The following is a 16,055-nucleotide window of genomic DNA, read 5'->3' on the forward strand; positions in this document are numbered from 1 at the left end:
TATTTACAAAAAGGCCTTTTTGACTTGAGTATTGGGTTTTCTTTTGGAATTGTCCAACCAAATCATTCTCTTGCCACAATATCCTACCAATCAGTGGAGCATATTGTAACACAATACACTAGTATCTTATTTTTCTACAAGTCTTAATGTAAGCTGTAAATTTTAATGTTTAAGCTAAATTTCATCACATTAAGCAAAACATGTACAAACAAGCAATGTGGTATAACGTTTCAAGAAAATATTCAGCAGGTACATCAGCTAAAGGACTGCATTACATGAAGAAATTTCGAGATCAGAAGAACAATTTATTTCATATTTTCTTCTTCTCAGCTTTGTAAAAGAACGACAAAACAAGGAATGGAATCATGGAAACACAAATAATCTCCTTCCTTAAGCTTCTCTTGTTAAACAAATACAACTGCATTCTGATATTCGCAAAACAGCAGAACACTCTTTCAATACTGCGTGCAGATTCTGAAATCTGTACTTTTAAGCACCGAGTATAAACTTCTTGTAAAAACTTGATGAGGATCCCATACAAGTACATAGTATAGTTCTTGCAACATGTTCTCCGCATAGGTCATGGTAAAATCTCGATGTAGCACGATATTGCCAAAGATGTTTGCCAGAAGCAAAGCAGAAATGATGCATCGCTATTTGCAGGACTATATGAATTTAAGTTCAAATAATACAACAATAGCAAGTATGATGAATATATACAACAATAACAAGTTCAATGAATATAAAACAAACTAATTTATATTGACTAGGATATACTTTATAAATTAATTAAAATAAACATCCAGATAACAATCAAAACCTTAGATTTAGGTTTAAATAAGATACAGCGGGGTCCTTAACTAGATGGCATAATTTCAAAATTTCAACCCGAAATAATGACAAGTAAACTGATCAGTATGTGTCAAACTTGATCAGTTGGACACTTTACCCGTTTATCACTGCCTGCTTTTGTAAATCGGCTTCTTCTGGCTTTGATTTTTCCAATAAGACCATCCCAGAGCAACATTTATCTGATCCAAGAACTCCTTCTCCAGACCACCAGCATAAAAGGGAAACACATTATTATCAAACGTGGGATTAAATGTTTTCCTGACAATACTTCCATCTCGTTCAAAAGCAAGAAGTAAACACTTTTGCATCGGCTTTAGTCCATGATCATACTGAAAATTAAATATACTCTCCTCCAACTCGGATGGAAGTGAGTAGCCTTCACCATAATAATGCACCAACCATGGCAGACCTGCAACAAACTTATTGTTGGACAGTGATTTCTTGATGTGAATCACTTCAAACTCATCACCCGTACCCTTCTTTTGCAGATATATTTCCTTCATCATCGAGAGTTTCAATGCGTGTTCATAATAATTATCCAACTCAAAGTATATAAATACTCTCTTCCCAGTAAATTGAGAGAATGGAATCTTTGAATTGGGAATCATAAGTTCGACAAGCAGATAAAAGTTGGAAAGAAACTGCAACAAATAGTACACTCATTACTACTAAAATGCTGGTGTTCAAAGTTAGCAAAAAAAGGAAAAAAAAAATGGAATAATAAACACAGCTGCTTTTATGGGGCTGTGAGGAACAAGTATTTTACTTTGCAAGCTAATACAGGAGGAATTTTTTTCCCAGACAAGGTTTTTTGTATAACCATAAAATACTTTTCAAAAAAACTCACCTCCAGCCTATGTTTTACTCTGACGAACGTGATTGGATCCCAGAGCATCTCCAGCTTTGATCTTATCTTAGACAATGCATTTTCAAATTTAAGAAGATTGCTAAAAGAACTCGCCTCCAACCCATCTTTTACCACTCTGAAAACAGTATTTGGATCCCAGAGCATCTCAAGCTTCAGTTCCTTTATTTTTTCAGTCTCTAATTAGGCAAGTTTCTTCCGAGTGAATGGGCACGCATGAGCTCCGAAATCCATCAAGATGTCACCACCACACGGCTCAACAAATTCACAATTGGGCCCAAAAATAACAAGTGTAGGAGGTCGTTCTGGCCCATTCAAGTCATTTGGATAACCAAAAATCCGTCTCAACTTCTTATGATTCGGGTCTTTATATGGAAGGGCTAACCAAGGCATATTCCTAAATGTTTTCCAGAATGATTCTTCATTCGTACTATGCAAAGTACCCTGAGTGTCATAAAGATAAAGGAGTACAACCTCAAAATTTTCCTTAGTTTTTGCTGACCCCTTATAAGCCATCTTAAGTTTTACCGTGAGCTCGTCATCAGTTAAACCATCTTCATAAAAATACAGAGCTACCACTTTATCTTTAAGGCTGTGAATAGGTACCTGTCAATTACAAGTAACAGAACATCTAGATATAATTATCTTACTACACCGGGGTGTGCAAATGACACTACAAATATTAATGGGTAGAACAAACTATAATTTCACGTATGAAGTTATCGTAATCACATAATGTGCTCTCAAATTTGCAAGTCATTACCCTGTCCTCTTTGTTTGAGATGACATAATCACGTAGAGGAGAGCCCAGCAGAGTTTCCAAAGAGGGATGGTTAGCAGCTTCATCATCTTCAGACTTCAGGTATTTTATCCTTTCATCGGTGAATGGATAACCTAGAGTACCATATATTCTAAAATATGGGCAAGCATTACGTGTAAGAAGAATACCTTTTGAATCAAGGAAAAATGAGATGGTGAAAGAAAAATTCTCTCCTGAGATGCCAAATCTTCTGGCTAAACGTTTCCGGGATGCTTTATCTGAGAATGGTATGGCAATCCATGGCCTCCGAGAAAACATTAGTTCAAAATTTTTTTCAGGGTCTCTCCGGTACTGGGGAAAACTCAGGTTAGCACGAATTTCGTCAACTGCAACAACAATGACTTCAAAATCATTGTTAGGCAATAAATCATTGTATATGTCTATCAACAATGTTGTGTATTCCGTCTCCATTACAGAACTAAGGTCAAGAGATACTTGTACAAAATATATAAGCATGGCCTTTCCTCCCAAGTGCTCAGCTTTTACCTACATAATATATAAGGTGTGTGTAATGAGCAAATAAAAAAAAAAGCCAATCTAACCATTGAACCATATGTAGAGCATCAGATTGGCAATCATAAAAAACATTCAATTCTTAAATTTTAGTAGATACTATTGACTTGATATTTTCCTAGATAATCTCTTGTATCAAATTGTAGTATTGTAGTTCTAAGCAATAACATAACTACTTGAATCACAAACCTCAAGAATATGTACTCCTTCAGAATTATGATTTATTTTTTTAAATGTGGATGCGTACAAGTTAAATGGCATAATGTATCATACATTACTATTTTTCTAATCCCACATAACACACACACACACATAGTGTGTGGCCCCTATCAGTAAGTGTTTTGTTATCGATCAAAGTCGAAAGAGGAAACAAAAATAGTAATTAGTAATACTCCCGCCTAATTATAGGGTGTAATGTAGGGATACAGTGGGATGTGGAGGGCTAAAAAACCGCCAATTAGAATAGTTCTGTATTATTTTTAGGACAAACAAAGGATTGGAGTGGGTCGCAGGCCCTATACTAAGGAGTGCGTCAAATAGGTGATGGCTTGTACTTCAACTACATGTATTTTATTATTGTATTGTTTTACGCTGTCTTTTTGTGTTCCTTTGCTGACCAAATAGATTTTCATCCTAGTGTTGACACTACTTTTTGCCTTTTAATGCCTTCTAGCCTTTAGGAGCTGGTAAAGTTTTACAAAACTTATTATAAGAAACATGACTTCTCAATTCTCATATGTTCATTACCCTTTTTATCTCCTAATAACTTTCCAGATATTTTCAGAAAAGTAGGCACTCTTCAAGTACCCTACTTCCACTTGGGCATGTTTGGTTTGGTTCGGTTACTTTCTTCTTCCTAGTAATAAATCTACATTCCTCAATTGCATTTGATGGGATTCTGAAGAAATGATAAATGCAATACAATACTAGAACAAAATAGATCTGGGTGGTATTCCGGTAAGACAATATAGTACCAAATATATATTTGTGAAACTGAAACATGGGCAGTGCACCCCATAGTACCTTATGGCCATTGTATTTGATGAGATAATCTCTCTTTTCAGTAAATAGAAGGTCCCATAAGTTAATAACATCTCCTTCTTTGATGTCTGTCAGCTCATCCTTGTCCTGTGTCTCAACCTGCATCCCCATTTTGGCATTACTCATACTTGGCATTAATGGACTGGATATGGATCCTCTATTTATTTCCTCCTTTACTTTGTAGATCGTTCCTATAGAGTTTACTGTTATTTATATACATCAATTAGATAATTTCGATTTTTACAGGACTTTCCCAAAATATAAATTCAGTGCACATTTTTCAAATATACTCCAAAGTCCAAAGTGGGTAATGTTGATTATAATTCGAACAAAAAAAGCAGACATGTTATGTAAACAATTAATAAGTACCTATAATTAAATAGACATTGCTATCAACATCATCCTACTCGTCCTCTGGTAAACCTAGGCAAGGTTAGAGTGCCTCAAGTGCAATTTATAGAACTGGCCTAATCCAAAGCGGAGCCAAGTGTTTCCATACACACACCAAATTTCTTTTAATTTCTGATGATTTCGAATTGAATATTAGGGTAACCACAGACCATTAACCCCCCCCCCCCCCCGCCAACAACCTCAACAAAAATTAATCAAGTGATATTTTTTTTATTTGGACTATTTTTCACTCCATGAACTTCATTTACTATTGCTCTGACCGTTATAACATTTATATTAATATATAATGAAAGACAAAAATGATCCTCAATGCTTACTCTAAGAAAGTAATGACATGAATATATAACTCATGGATGACCCTTGCGCTGTTTGTGTAATATCAATTATATCTTAGTACAATGCTTATTATTATAATTTTAAATCACATAACTTTTATACCCCCCAGAATATAACTATTTGTGTAATGTGTGTCGTACATATGAAACACAATATGCAAATTGAATCCGAATCTCCATTTCAGATAATTTAAGCAAAGGTACTCATGTACAAAATTGAAAGTCGCATGATTTTAGAATCTGAAACATTTCAAAGCTAGGATTCGATAACAAAAAACAAACTTTAAAAAAAATTATTGTAATCATTTAGAACCCTCAACTTGCTTCAATACAAGCTTATACCGCATACTATTAATAGTAATATTAATGTCAAATGAGAAAGTGCATAGTACCTCGAAACTCCGACTTTTGAACGTTTCCTTCTGGCCCATCTTTTATAGTTTTGGAATAGTAATTTTCATGTTCTGTACAGTAGTAAATAAGGTCAGCTTCACAAACAATACTCCTAAATACAAAATGTCGTCAATATCCTCAAACAAATCTTTACTTATTTTATGCAGTGCTTCACTGCAATAAACCCTTTGAAACAAGTTCTTGAATACTGAATCAACTTCTATTGTACCTGCTTTTGAGATGAACCTCCTTCCACATCCTGTTCTAATTGAAGTCGAATATCTCCTCAAAGGCTCTAATCCATAATCAACTTGCCCAGTGAAATGACTCATAGATTCATTTCTTATGCCATCTACACCAAAAAAGAATAGAAATTGTAGTCAAACCCGGAGAGAGGGAGAGAGAGAGAGAGATTAACTTTGTATTACATGAGAAATGACACAATGGAGTATTAAGTTATCAGTAGAAGGTGCTATCAGCCTACAATGAAGGTCCCAAAAATTGTGCTAAGAAATCACATTCTATGTTCTTCATTCTACACAGTACATTCGTGTATACTTTGCTAAATGATTTGCCCTACTATAAATTGCTCAACGAGTCCAAAAAAAACAGATAAATCTACCCAACTCCTGAAAAGATTGAAACTTTCCGATTTTAAACAAGAAAACAATCAATTACAATATAATCAACACGCAAATATTACCTTTTCTTTGATAATCATCACTGCAAAACTGATTGGGAGACTTACAAATGAAACCCGGTCGCAACAAAGAAGCAATCTTATGTTTCCCCTTAATTCATTTTGAGATGCAATTTTCTTAGCAGAAATTATCATTTGGGCCATAACAAATAATTAAAATATCAATTAATACTTGATATTAATTGATTGGATATGGATCTGTGATTTATTTCTCCTTTACTTTGTATATCGTACTTCTAAGATGTTCCGTTACTTTTGTACACATAAATTTGATCATTTTCAATCTTTACAAGACTTCCCAAAAATATTAATCAGCTGAACAATTGTCAGGACTGACAAAAAATATACTCCAAAGTGGGAACGGTTAATTATAATTCGAGTTAAAAACAGATATGTAAACATTTTACTTCTGCGTATCTCTGATGCAGGAACTAAAATCTATTGATTACTTGCTCTGCATCAATTTCGTTTGGAAGAAGAAAGTCTTTAATTTAAACTGAGCCATCTGTAGACTGTAGATGCAGCAAAGCAGATCCTAGAAGATGAGCTTTAAAAAAACACTGTCCTGGCTTTGTTCAAACTCCAAATATTTGTCATACTTAATCAACAGTAACAAATCTCAGCTTATAATTCACAAACCAACAGTAACATAACATTACTCTCTGTATGAACTTTGTTTACTATTGGTCTGATCAAAATGTAGTTATTAAAACAGTAATATATTACAAAAGCCAAAAATGATCCCCAGTGCTTATTCTGAGCAAGTAATGACATGAATATGTCTTCTTTTTCAAGGTAAAAACTCATGGAATGATTATTGTGCTCTTTGTGTTATTATAACTATTTGTTATTAACAATATTTATTCCCCCCCACAAAAAATGCACAGTAGACAAAAAAATGATATATCATTTTTAAGTCGCACATTGAAATGAACCTATAAGCGAATAGTCAACTTCTGTCATCCAGTTCTGATTGTTATGTCAAAATTATATCTCTGCCCCACTTCTTCTACCAAACCAGTTAAAAGACATCGCAATATGGCATACTGATGAAGCACATTAAGCAAATGGAATACACTCAAGTTGCTTTACTACTAGCTTATATATACTGCATACTATTATAATAATGTCGAATTGGCAAGTAAATCACACCTTCAAAATCCAACTTCTGATTGTTTCCTTTTGGTCCATCTTTCTTACTTCCGGAATAGCAACTTTCAAGCTCTGTACAGCGATATTATGCAGTTAGGTAAGCTACAAAAACAATATCACCAGATACACAATGCTATCAACATCCTCAAACAAATCTTACTTCTTTTATGCAGCGCTTCACTGCAAAAAAGCCTCCGAAACAAATTGTTCTTGAAAACTAAATCAACTTCTGCTGAACACAATTTCAAGATGAACTCTCTCCTGCTTCCTGCCCCAATTGAGGTCGAATATCTCCTCAAAATCCCTAATACAAAATCAGGTTCAGCACACTCATGGATTCATTTCTTATGCCATATTCAAGAAAAACAGTAGAATTGTAGTCAAACCAAATTGGAGAGAAACATTAACTTTGTAATACATATGAAATGACACTCTTAAGTATGAAGTTATCAGTACAACATGCTATTGTCATACACTGAAGATCCTTAAAATAGCACTAAAAACGCACATTCTATCGTCTTCATTTCTTTACAATACATTCGCGACAATAGTTATAAATCATTATCTCCGCATAATTGATCAAAGAATTGTAATATGCAGTATCAATTAAACAAGTCCATCATTATTTATAGTTGCAACCCATCAAGCAAGAAAAACAGGTAATCAACCATCTCCTAAAAATCGAAAATTTACATCAATGTATACAGTGCTATATAATTTGCACAACTACATTAACATTGCTCAACAAGTCTACAAGTAAGCAAAGTGGATACTTGCATAAGTTGACCCGAACAACAGGTATAATAAAATGCTATGGCACTTCAACAATATAAATTGCAATTCAAGAAATAAGAAATAAACAAGATCATCATAAAAACAGTACCTTTTCTGTGATTCTCTTTACTGCAAAACTGTTTAGTAAATTTAATGGTCTTAATAACAACAGAACCATTAGTGTTAAATAAAGATGCAAACTTTATACGTGCCATCATCAACCCTAATTTATTTCATAAACTCAAAGATGCAAGCAGATAAACCATCCGGGGCTGAACAAACACAAAACCCTTGTCACTAAAACTTGTTTTTTTTAGAATTTTATTTTGGTATTTAAATATTTAATATAATATTGTAAATTGTCAAATTAACTTAAAACTTTGGACCGAGTAATAGAACTAAGTAATAAATTTTTTAATATTTTGATTTTCATAAAAGAGTAATGTGACACTCGAGATAAAAAAGTACGGAAAAAAGCCACTACTTGAACATATAATACATATATTTATGTCCTTTATTAAATACATTATAATTGAAAAAAAAATCAATTACCAAACAACTTATTTCTTTAAAAGAACTATTGAATTAGTTCAGAGTTCACGGTTATCCAACATAATTAAATAATATATCATACAGTTTCGATGTCAAAGAAATCAATGATTTATACCAACTACAATGATGGCTTCTAGCCATCAGATAATAAAATGTATTTTTAACCTATAGAACTGGGACAAATTTAAGAATTCTAAGGTAACAAAAGAAACAGAGAGTAAATTCAGCTAGAACAAGAAAAATCACACCGCTTTAAAGTCAGATACCTTCAGCACTTGACTTTATGTTTTAACGTAACAATGCCCTCACTAGCATGAGAAATTGAGAATATTCATTCTTTCGTAAAAAATCTTGACGAGGACCTCATGGACCTCACTCAAGTAACATAGTTCTTGCCGCATAGGAGTCAACCAAAGTAGCACGATATTGCCAAAAGATGTTTTACCAGATTCAGATGCAAAGCAGAAATGGTGCATCATTACTTGCAGAACATAAACAAGTCTAATGAATGTAATGCAAACTAGTTCAGGAAAATTTCATTATCTGTTTATTAACTGAAAAAATATACAAGTACAGATAACATTCAAAACCTTGTTCCAGTTTATATTATCTACAGTAGAGTTCTATACTGAATTGCCTATTTTCACCCAGATTTATGACATGAAACCAAATTTAATACATATATATTGACTAATATAATTAATAAACCCCTTTGGTTGGAGCCAATCAGTTGGACTCTTAACACGTTCAAGCCTCCTCTTGTATATCTGCTTCTTCCGGCTAGGGAACTCCATGTAGTACCACCCGAAAGCAAAATTTAACTGGTAAATGAACTCCTTCTCCAAACCACCAGCATAAAAGGGAAATGCAATTTTATCAAAAGTAGGATAGAATGTTTTCCTCACGATACTTCCATCTCGTTCAATAGCAAGAAGTAAACAATCTTGAATCCTCTCTGGATTTTGACAATTATTAAAATTAAATAAACTACGTTCCAACTCCTTTGAAAGTGAGTAACCTTCACCATAATTATGCACCAACCATGGCATATCTGCAACATGCTTATTATGGGATGGTGATTTCTTAATGTGAATCACTTCAAACTCATCATCTGTACCTTTGTTTCGCAGATATATACGTTTCATCATCTGTAGTTTCTGCAAGTTGTTGCAGTACTTACCCATCTCAAAATATATTAAGAGTCTCTTCCCAGCAAACTGGGAGAATGGAACCTTTATATCAGAAATCAAAAGTTCGAGAGGCTGATTTAAGTTGGGAAGAAACTGCAACATATATTACACTTATTAGTAAAATAAATTAAAATAAAGTTATTTGCAACAAAAATTGCAGCTTACTACTGGGTTTGCGTATGAAAAGTATTTTACTCTGAAAGCAGTATTTGGATCCCAGAGCATCTCCGGCTTCATATCCTTTATTTTTTCGGTCTCCAACTGGGCAAGTCTCTTCCGGGTGAATGGGTATGAGGAAATTGAAAATTCCATCAAGATGTCAGCGCCGCAGGGATCAACGAATTTTCCATTAGGCCCAAATATAACAAGTGTAGGAACTGATTCTGGCCCTGTCCTATATATGTTGTCATGTGGATAACCAAAAATCCGTAATAACTTCTTATGATTGGGGTCTTTAAAAGGAAGGGCTAACCAAGGCATAGTCTTAAATATTTTCCAGAATGATTCTTCATTTGTACTATGCAAAGTACCGAGAGTGTCATAAAGATAAAGGAGTACAACCTCAAAGTTTTTGTTATTTTTCGCCAACTCCTTATAAGCCATCTTAAGTTTTAGTGTGAGCTCGTCATCGGTGAAACCATCTTCAAAGAAATACAGAGCTACCACTTTATCTTTAAGGCTGTGAATAGGTACCTGTCAATTACAAGCATCAGAACGCCAATATTTGGTAATTTTGACTTCACCAGGTTGTGCAAATGAAATTACACATATTCATGGACGAAATAAAAAATCATTTCACATGTAAAGTTAACATAATCACAGAATGTGCTCTTAAATTTTCAAGCCATTACCCTTTCCTCTTTGTTTGAGATTAAATAATCACGTATAGGAGAGCCAAGGAGTGTTTCCAAAGAGGGTTGCTTAGCAGCTTCATCATCTTCGGACTCCAGGTATCTAATCCTTTCATCAGTGAACGGATAACCTAGAGTACCATATATTCTAAAATATGGACAAGCATTGCATGTCAAAACAATACCTTTTGAATCAAGTAAATATGAAACGCCACCATAAAATTTCTGTTCTGAGATGCTAAATCTTTTTGCTATACGTTTTCGTGATACTATGTCTGAGAACGGTATGGCAGTCCACGGCAGTCGAGAAAAGATTTCTTCGAATTTCTTTTGAGGGTCGCTTTGGTGATAAAGCGGACTGTAAGCACAAAAATTATTAACTGCGACAAAGATGACTTCAAAATCATTGTTTGGAAGCAAATCATAGTATATGTCGACCAAAGATGTTGTCCACTCCATCTCCATTGTACTAGGCTCAAAAACTGGTACAAAATATAAAAGTATAGCCTTTCCTGCCAACTGCTCAGCTTTTACCTACATAGGAAATACGGCATGTATAATCAGCAAACAGATGACCCACCCAGTCTTGCAATTACTAAATATAGTAAACATTTTTAGAGGTCAGAATGTTCATGGACCCTAGTTCCAAGTGTGCAAAAAGGTAATCTTTGGTTTCTTCAATAATCTATATTCTTCAACTAGTTTTGACGAGATGGCAAAGAATGTTGAACCTAGACGCATCACATTATGAGAACAAAATGGCATTCTCAGTAAGAAAATATATGACCAAATTTTTTTTTCGTGAAACTAAACAAGTGCAATGACATTCCATATAAGTAGTACAAACCTTTTGGTCACCATTGTATTTGACGAGATAATCCCTGTTCTCGGTAAAGAGAAGGTCCATTAAGTTTATAATATCTCCTTCCTTGACTTTAAGCTCTTCCTCTTCTCGTGTCTCCGCCGGAATCCCCTTTTTAACATAATTTATCCTTGGCATTAAGGAATCGGATACAGATCTTACATTTATTTCCTGCTTTACTTTGAAGATCGTACTTAAAGGGATTTCTGTAAATTTACATGTCTAAATGAGATTATTTTCGATCGTCAAAAGACTTGCCAACACTATTATTAACTAAACACTTTTCAGGATTAAGTGATTAATCCGAGTGAAAAATGACCAAGTGATGTAGGTACCACATTAGCAGTTTCGGTGTCCCTGTGTTTTAGTTGTCTTGATTGTTGGTTCTTTTTACCCTTACATTAGCCTTCTAAGTACACGTGAATCTATTACTAACATTATTTGTTCTTAAGCCTACTGATTCTTCCAACTTATGGGGAAAATAAAGACAGTGCTCTTCAAATTTTTGAATGACCTGTATCACCTACATACACTTTAATAGAGTAATCGTAATACACATATCAACTCGGCTTATCTAAAACAAGAAAATGAGTTTCCTTTCTCAAGATGCACCCCTTTGAAATGAGTGCAAAAGATATGCATCCCGAATATACATAATTGTGAGGATAAAGGGACGCAAACATTCAAAAGCTGCATTTAAGTTACTTTCACTTCAAAAAGAGTAAAAAGAGCCAAGACCCGTAGGAAAAAAAAGGTATTGATTATGATTCTCCCTACAAACCCCAGTCCCTTTCCCCAGCTACCCTATAATATATCTAACATGAAAGCACACAAATCACACTCTCAGAACTAAATTTTGAATATGCAAATGCAACTATAGCTCGCAGCATATTCGCAGACAATTCTTCATAGCATGCCATAGAAGTTATATAATAAAGTAGCTTCGAAAACATGTATAACTAAAAAACAAACACAATGATCACACAAGTCTTACTTTTTTTTCGATTTGCTTCACTGCAATACTGTTTCAAAAATTTTATGCTCTGAGAAACAGCAGAACCAGGAGGTTCTGACTGTAAGAATAAATTTGTTCTACAACAAGCCTCCACTGAAGTAACATATCCCCTTGAAAACCTAAATAATCCACTAGTAACATATTCATTCCCCACTCTGAAAGATGCAATTTTTAGACCATATTTGCCTGAAAGAACCATCTGGGAAAAAAGAATACAAAACCCACAATAATTGTCACTAATCTGTATGAAATAAGTGTAAGATGATACTCATAATGAATTATAATACCTTTATCAAATACTTATTCTTCCCCGTTAGATATGATCCAACTTAGAGGTAGGTTGTTATAAATACACAATGACTCTATAGACTAGTGGGGTCATGTCTGGATTCTTGAATCACAAATTGTTCTTGTGTTTCAGAAAATTGCATTTTTCATCCCTAGTTTTAACCTAAATTTAATATTATATATCTATTTTCAGAAATTATAGTTTGTTACCCCTAATTTTCAATTCGTAAACAATATACACCCCTCAAAAATTACAACAAAAATAATGAGGGGTAAAATAAGAATTTTATTATAAAATATAATTATAGTTATAGTCATAATTTGAAAAAATGCTAAAAATATTTTTGTAAAGAATTCTTCCCCTTAAATACACACTAAAATATTAATAACGTCAGATAATTGAAAAAGTAATTCAACAAATTTAATACTAAAATTTATTATACGATTAAAATTAATGTTTAAATATATGTTTTAAAAATTAATTTTAGGAGAATTATAAACTTTTAAAATTAACCCGCAAAATTCGTGTCGGATTCGTATCGGGTCGTGTCCAATCTTTACATGTCTAACCAGTACCCCTTTTTCACTTGCAGTTAATTTTTTTACAAAACAACTTGAACCAATAATGTTTGTATATATATATATCAATTTACCTTGTACCAGTTTCACTTTTCCTAACTTTTTCGTTTTCAGTTTTGTAAAAAAATACATGCTCACCTATCTTACCTGATTCACCTATGCTCACCTTCACCTACTATATAAACATGTTAACCCGCTAGAGATTTAGAGGAGCACAGTGACACCCATTTTTACATAAAAAGTACATGCCACCTGCTTTCTCAAATCTTTCAAAAAAAAATAAATAAGAACCATTTAACCCGCCATCCCATGATTGTACCCGTTCTCTCACACATTACTCCCCTTACCCGCCTTTTCTATTTTACTCAACTCTACATATTAATGCGAATAAAAATTAAAGTGAAAGCTTACACACCACCCAATTAATCCATCACCGTTCACCACCTATCTACGTCTGTGACATTTACGTAACACTAACAAACCCGAGTCACCCGCTACCTTAATGATATCATCCTATCTCTACTTGCACTATACTTCACAACAAACAACAGCTATACACTCTTAACAGTCTCTAGACATGTCACTCGCTTTCATTAACAAAACCATTTTTCATAAAAATTCAAATAAAAGACTTAAAAGAAGTATTAACTGAACAATATAAATTAATAAATGATTTAAGACAAAAAATTAAAAAATGAATTGGATAGATCCAAATGCAATAACTTGAAATAATAGAAAAATAAAAAAATACTAAAAAATCAAGAAAAATTAGAAATAGAACAAGATAAATTGCAAGAAAGAAAAAATGAAATTGAATGGACAAGAGAAAATAGAGATGAAATAATAAGATGTTATCAATAGGGGTGAGCAAAAAAAAGTCAAACCGACCGAACCGGACCGGACCAAACCGCTTTTTACGGCTTTTTCGGCAGTTCGACTTGGTCTAGGTTTGGTGTGAATAAAAACCGTTATTTTACGGTTCGACCTGGTTTTCATCTCCAAACCGGACCGTTAAGGTCGAACCGGACCGTTTCAATATATATTAATATATTTATTATAATTATATACCATTTTTATATGTATATATATATTAATTACTTCAGTTTAGTTTATACTTTATATATATTTTCTAATTAATATCTTCAAATTTGTATTTTACATGTAATATTTGTATTCTAATTTTTTTTTAAAAAAAATAAATTTTATAATTATGTATTTAGTTAGGTTTCAAACCGTTAACGACCGGACCGGACCGTTAACTCGCGGTCTGATCTGGTCTGGTCCGAAATTTCAAACGGTCCGGTCTGGTTTGATATTCTGTAAAACCGTTATATATGGTCCGGTCCGGTTTGGTCGTAAAAAACCGACCAAACCGACCGTTGCACACCCCTAGTTATCAACAACTTGGAAATATGATAATAACATTTAGAAACAATAAATTACGAATACATGGACTTAAAAGAATAATTTTATCAAGTAATATAACTGGATAATAATACAGTTCGAAAAAATGTCATTGGAAAAATCAAGTGAAAAACAAGATTTATATTATCAAATGGATGAATACGAAGAAGGAACATCACAAACTCTAAGTTTTAAACCGGATATATATAATTAAATCCAAAGTGAAACAGAAGAATTAACAATAAAAAAGATATTCAAAACATCATATTTTGAAAAAAATAAAGAAGTTAGATATATAGCTCAAAAACATGAAAATATAATAGATATAGATACGATAAATGGAAAAGCAAAAATAAATTTAATAACAGATGATTTGATAAAAAGAGAACTATCCAAATTAAAACAAAAGGAAGCAAATAAACTAAAAATATTTATTTTGGAGCAATATAATTTACAATAAAAGCATATTTTCAGAAAAATATTGATACTCCTATACAGATATATGTACTAGACGATAGAATAATAGGAAATATACAAGATTCATTAATAGCAGTAGTAAAAGGAAACTTGATATATCAGAAATTAAAATTTATAATACAATCTGATTTTAGCATATCATTAAGAGATGAAAATAAAGAAAGATCTTTAACATTATATTATAAATTAGATAGAATAAAATGCAAAAGGGAAGTAAAGTAATTAGTATAGAAACTAAAATAGTATATGCTATGACTGGAAACCATCATGTAAAGAAACAAACGGAATTAATAATAATAGTACCAAAATTATACAATGATATATTAGAAAAAATTGAACATAAAGAAGAATCCCAAATAACAATCCCAGAGGAATTTACAATAGACTTTAGTAATAGACAAATAATTCCAACACAAAGAATTAAACCAATATTAGAAGGATCTAGATTAAGTTTTTGAAGAGAACAAAACCCTATAAAAGTAATTAGATCAATGAGTATGACTAGTAGAAAATTAGATTTAATAAAATTATCGTGTTATGAATCAAATAAATTAAGAATAAGAACAATAATATTTAATGGAATATTTGCCAAAGAAGTTATAACATAAATAAATACTGGAGCAACAAAAAGTCAAATACATATAACTGAAATTGACTCGAACAAATGTGAGGAAATAGAACCTCAAATAATAACCGAACCAAATAATTCGAGAGAAATAATAATAACAAAAGGTATAAAATTAAGATTAAAAATTTTAGACTTATAATATAATATAAGTTTAGGAGTGATAGAAAATGACGTTAGTTATCAATTATTATTAGGAATGGATTTCTTAAATGAAATAAAATATAATATAACGAATGAAGGAATAGAAATAAACGATCAGAATAAATTAAGATTTATAGACAGAATATGAACCCTGAAAAGGAGATAAACGAGAAGAAAGATGAAATAGAAACTATTAATAAGATAATAAAAGA

At 32.6% G+C, this 16,055-nt stretch overlaps 2 protein-coding genes across 3 annotated transcripts; both read right to left on the reverse strand.

The window, feature by feature from the left end:
* Window positions 1–488: 488 nt before the first annotated feature.
* LOC141667329 (putative nucleoredoxin 1) lies at window positions 489–8,141 on the reverse strand. Its single transcript, XM_074473774.1, has 9 exons — window positions 7,966–8,141; window positions 7,243–7,386; window positions 7,083–7,154; window positions 5,460–5,582; window positions 5,230–5,301; window positions 4,074–4,294; window positions 2,481–3,023; window positions 1,700–2,323; window positions 489–1,493 (listed from the first exon to the last, which is right to left on the reverse strand). Exons 1-8 carry the CDS (start codon window positions 8,072–8,074, stop codon window positions 1,901–1,903), a joined length of 1,707 nt encoding a protein of 568 aa, XP_074329875.1. The 5' UTR covers window positions 8,075–8,141; the 3' UTR covers window positions 489–1,493; window positions 1,700–1,900.
* Window positions 8,142–8,937: 796 nt separating this feature from the next.
* Window positions 8,938–12,732, reverse strand: LOC141667340 (putative nucleoredoxin 1). 2 transcript variants are annotated; one of them, XM_074473790.1, is made up of 6 exons: window positions 12,614–12,732; window positions 12,306–12,525; window positions 11,297–11,517; window positions 10,450–10,983; window positions 9,794–10,291; window positions 8,938–9,691 (listed from the first exon to the last, which is right to left on the reverse strand). In XM_074473790.1, the coding sequence occupies exons 2-6, from the start codon at window positions 12,523–12,525 to the stop codon at window positions 9,062–9,064; spliced, it is 2,103 nt and encodes a 700-aa protein (XP_074329891.1). In that variant the 5' UTR covers window positions 12,614–12,732; the 3' UTR covers window positions 8,938–9,061. The 2 variants fall into 2 exon arrangements, with proteins under 2 accessions (XP_074329891.1, XP_074329883.1); XM_074473782.1 differs by having other exon boundaries at window positions 9,764–10,291.
* Between the last annotated feature and the right edge of the window lie 3,323 nt (window positions 12,733–16,055).

The sequence above is a fragment of the Apium graveolens genome, chromosome 1 (genome assembly GCF_009905375.1).
Source record: "Apium graveolens cultivar Ventura chromosome 1, ASM990537v1, whole genome shotgun sequence".
Lineage (NCBI taxonomy): Eukaryota > Viridiplantae > Streptophyta > Magnoliopsida > Apiales > Apiaceae > Apium > Apium graveolens.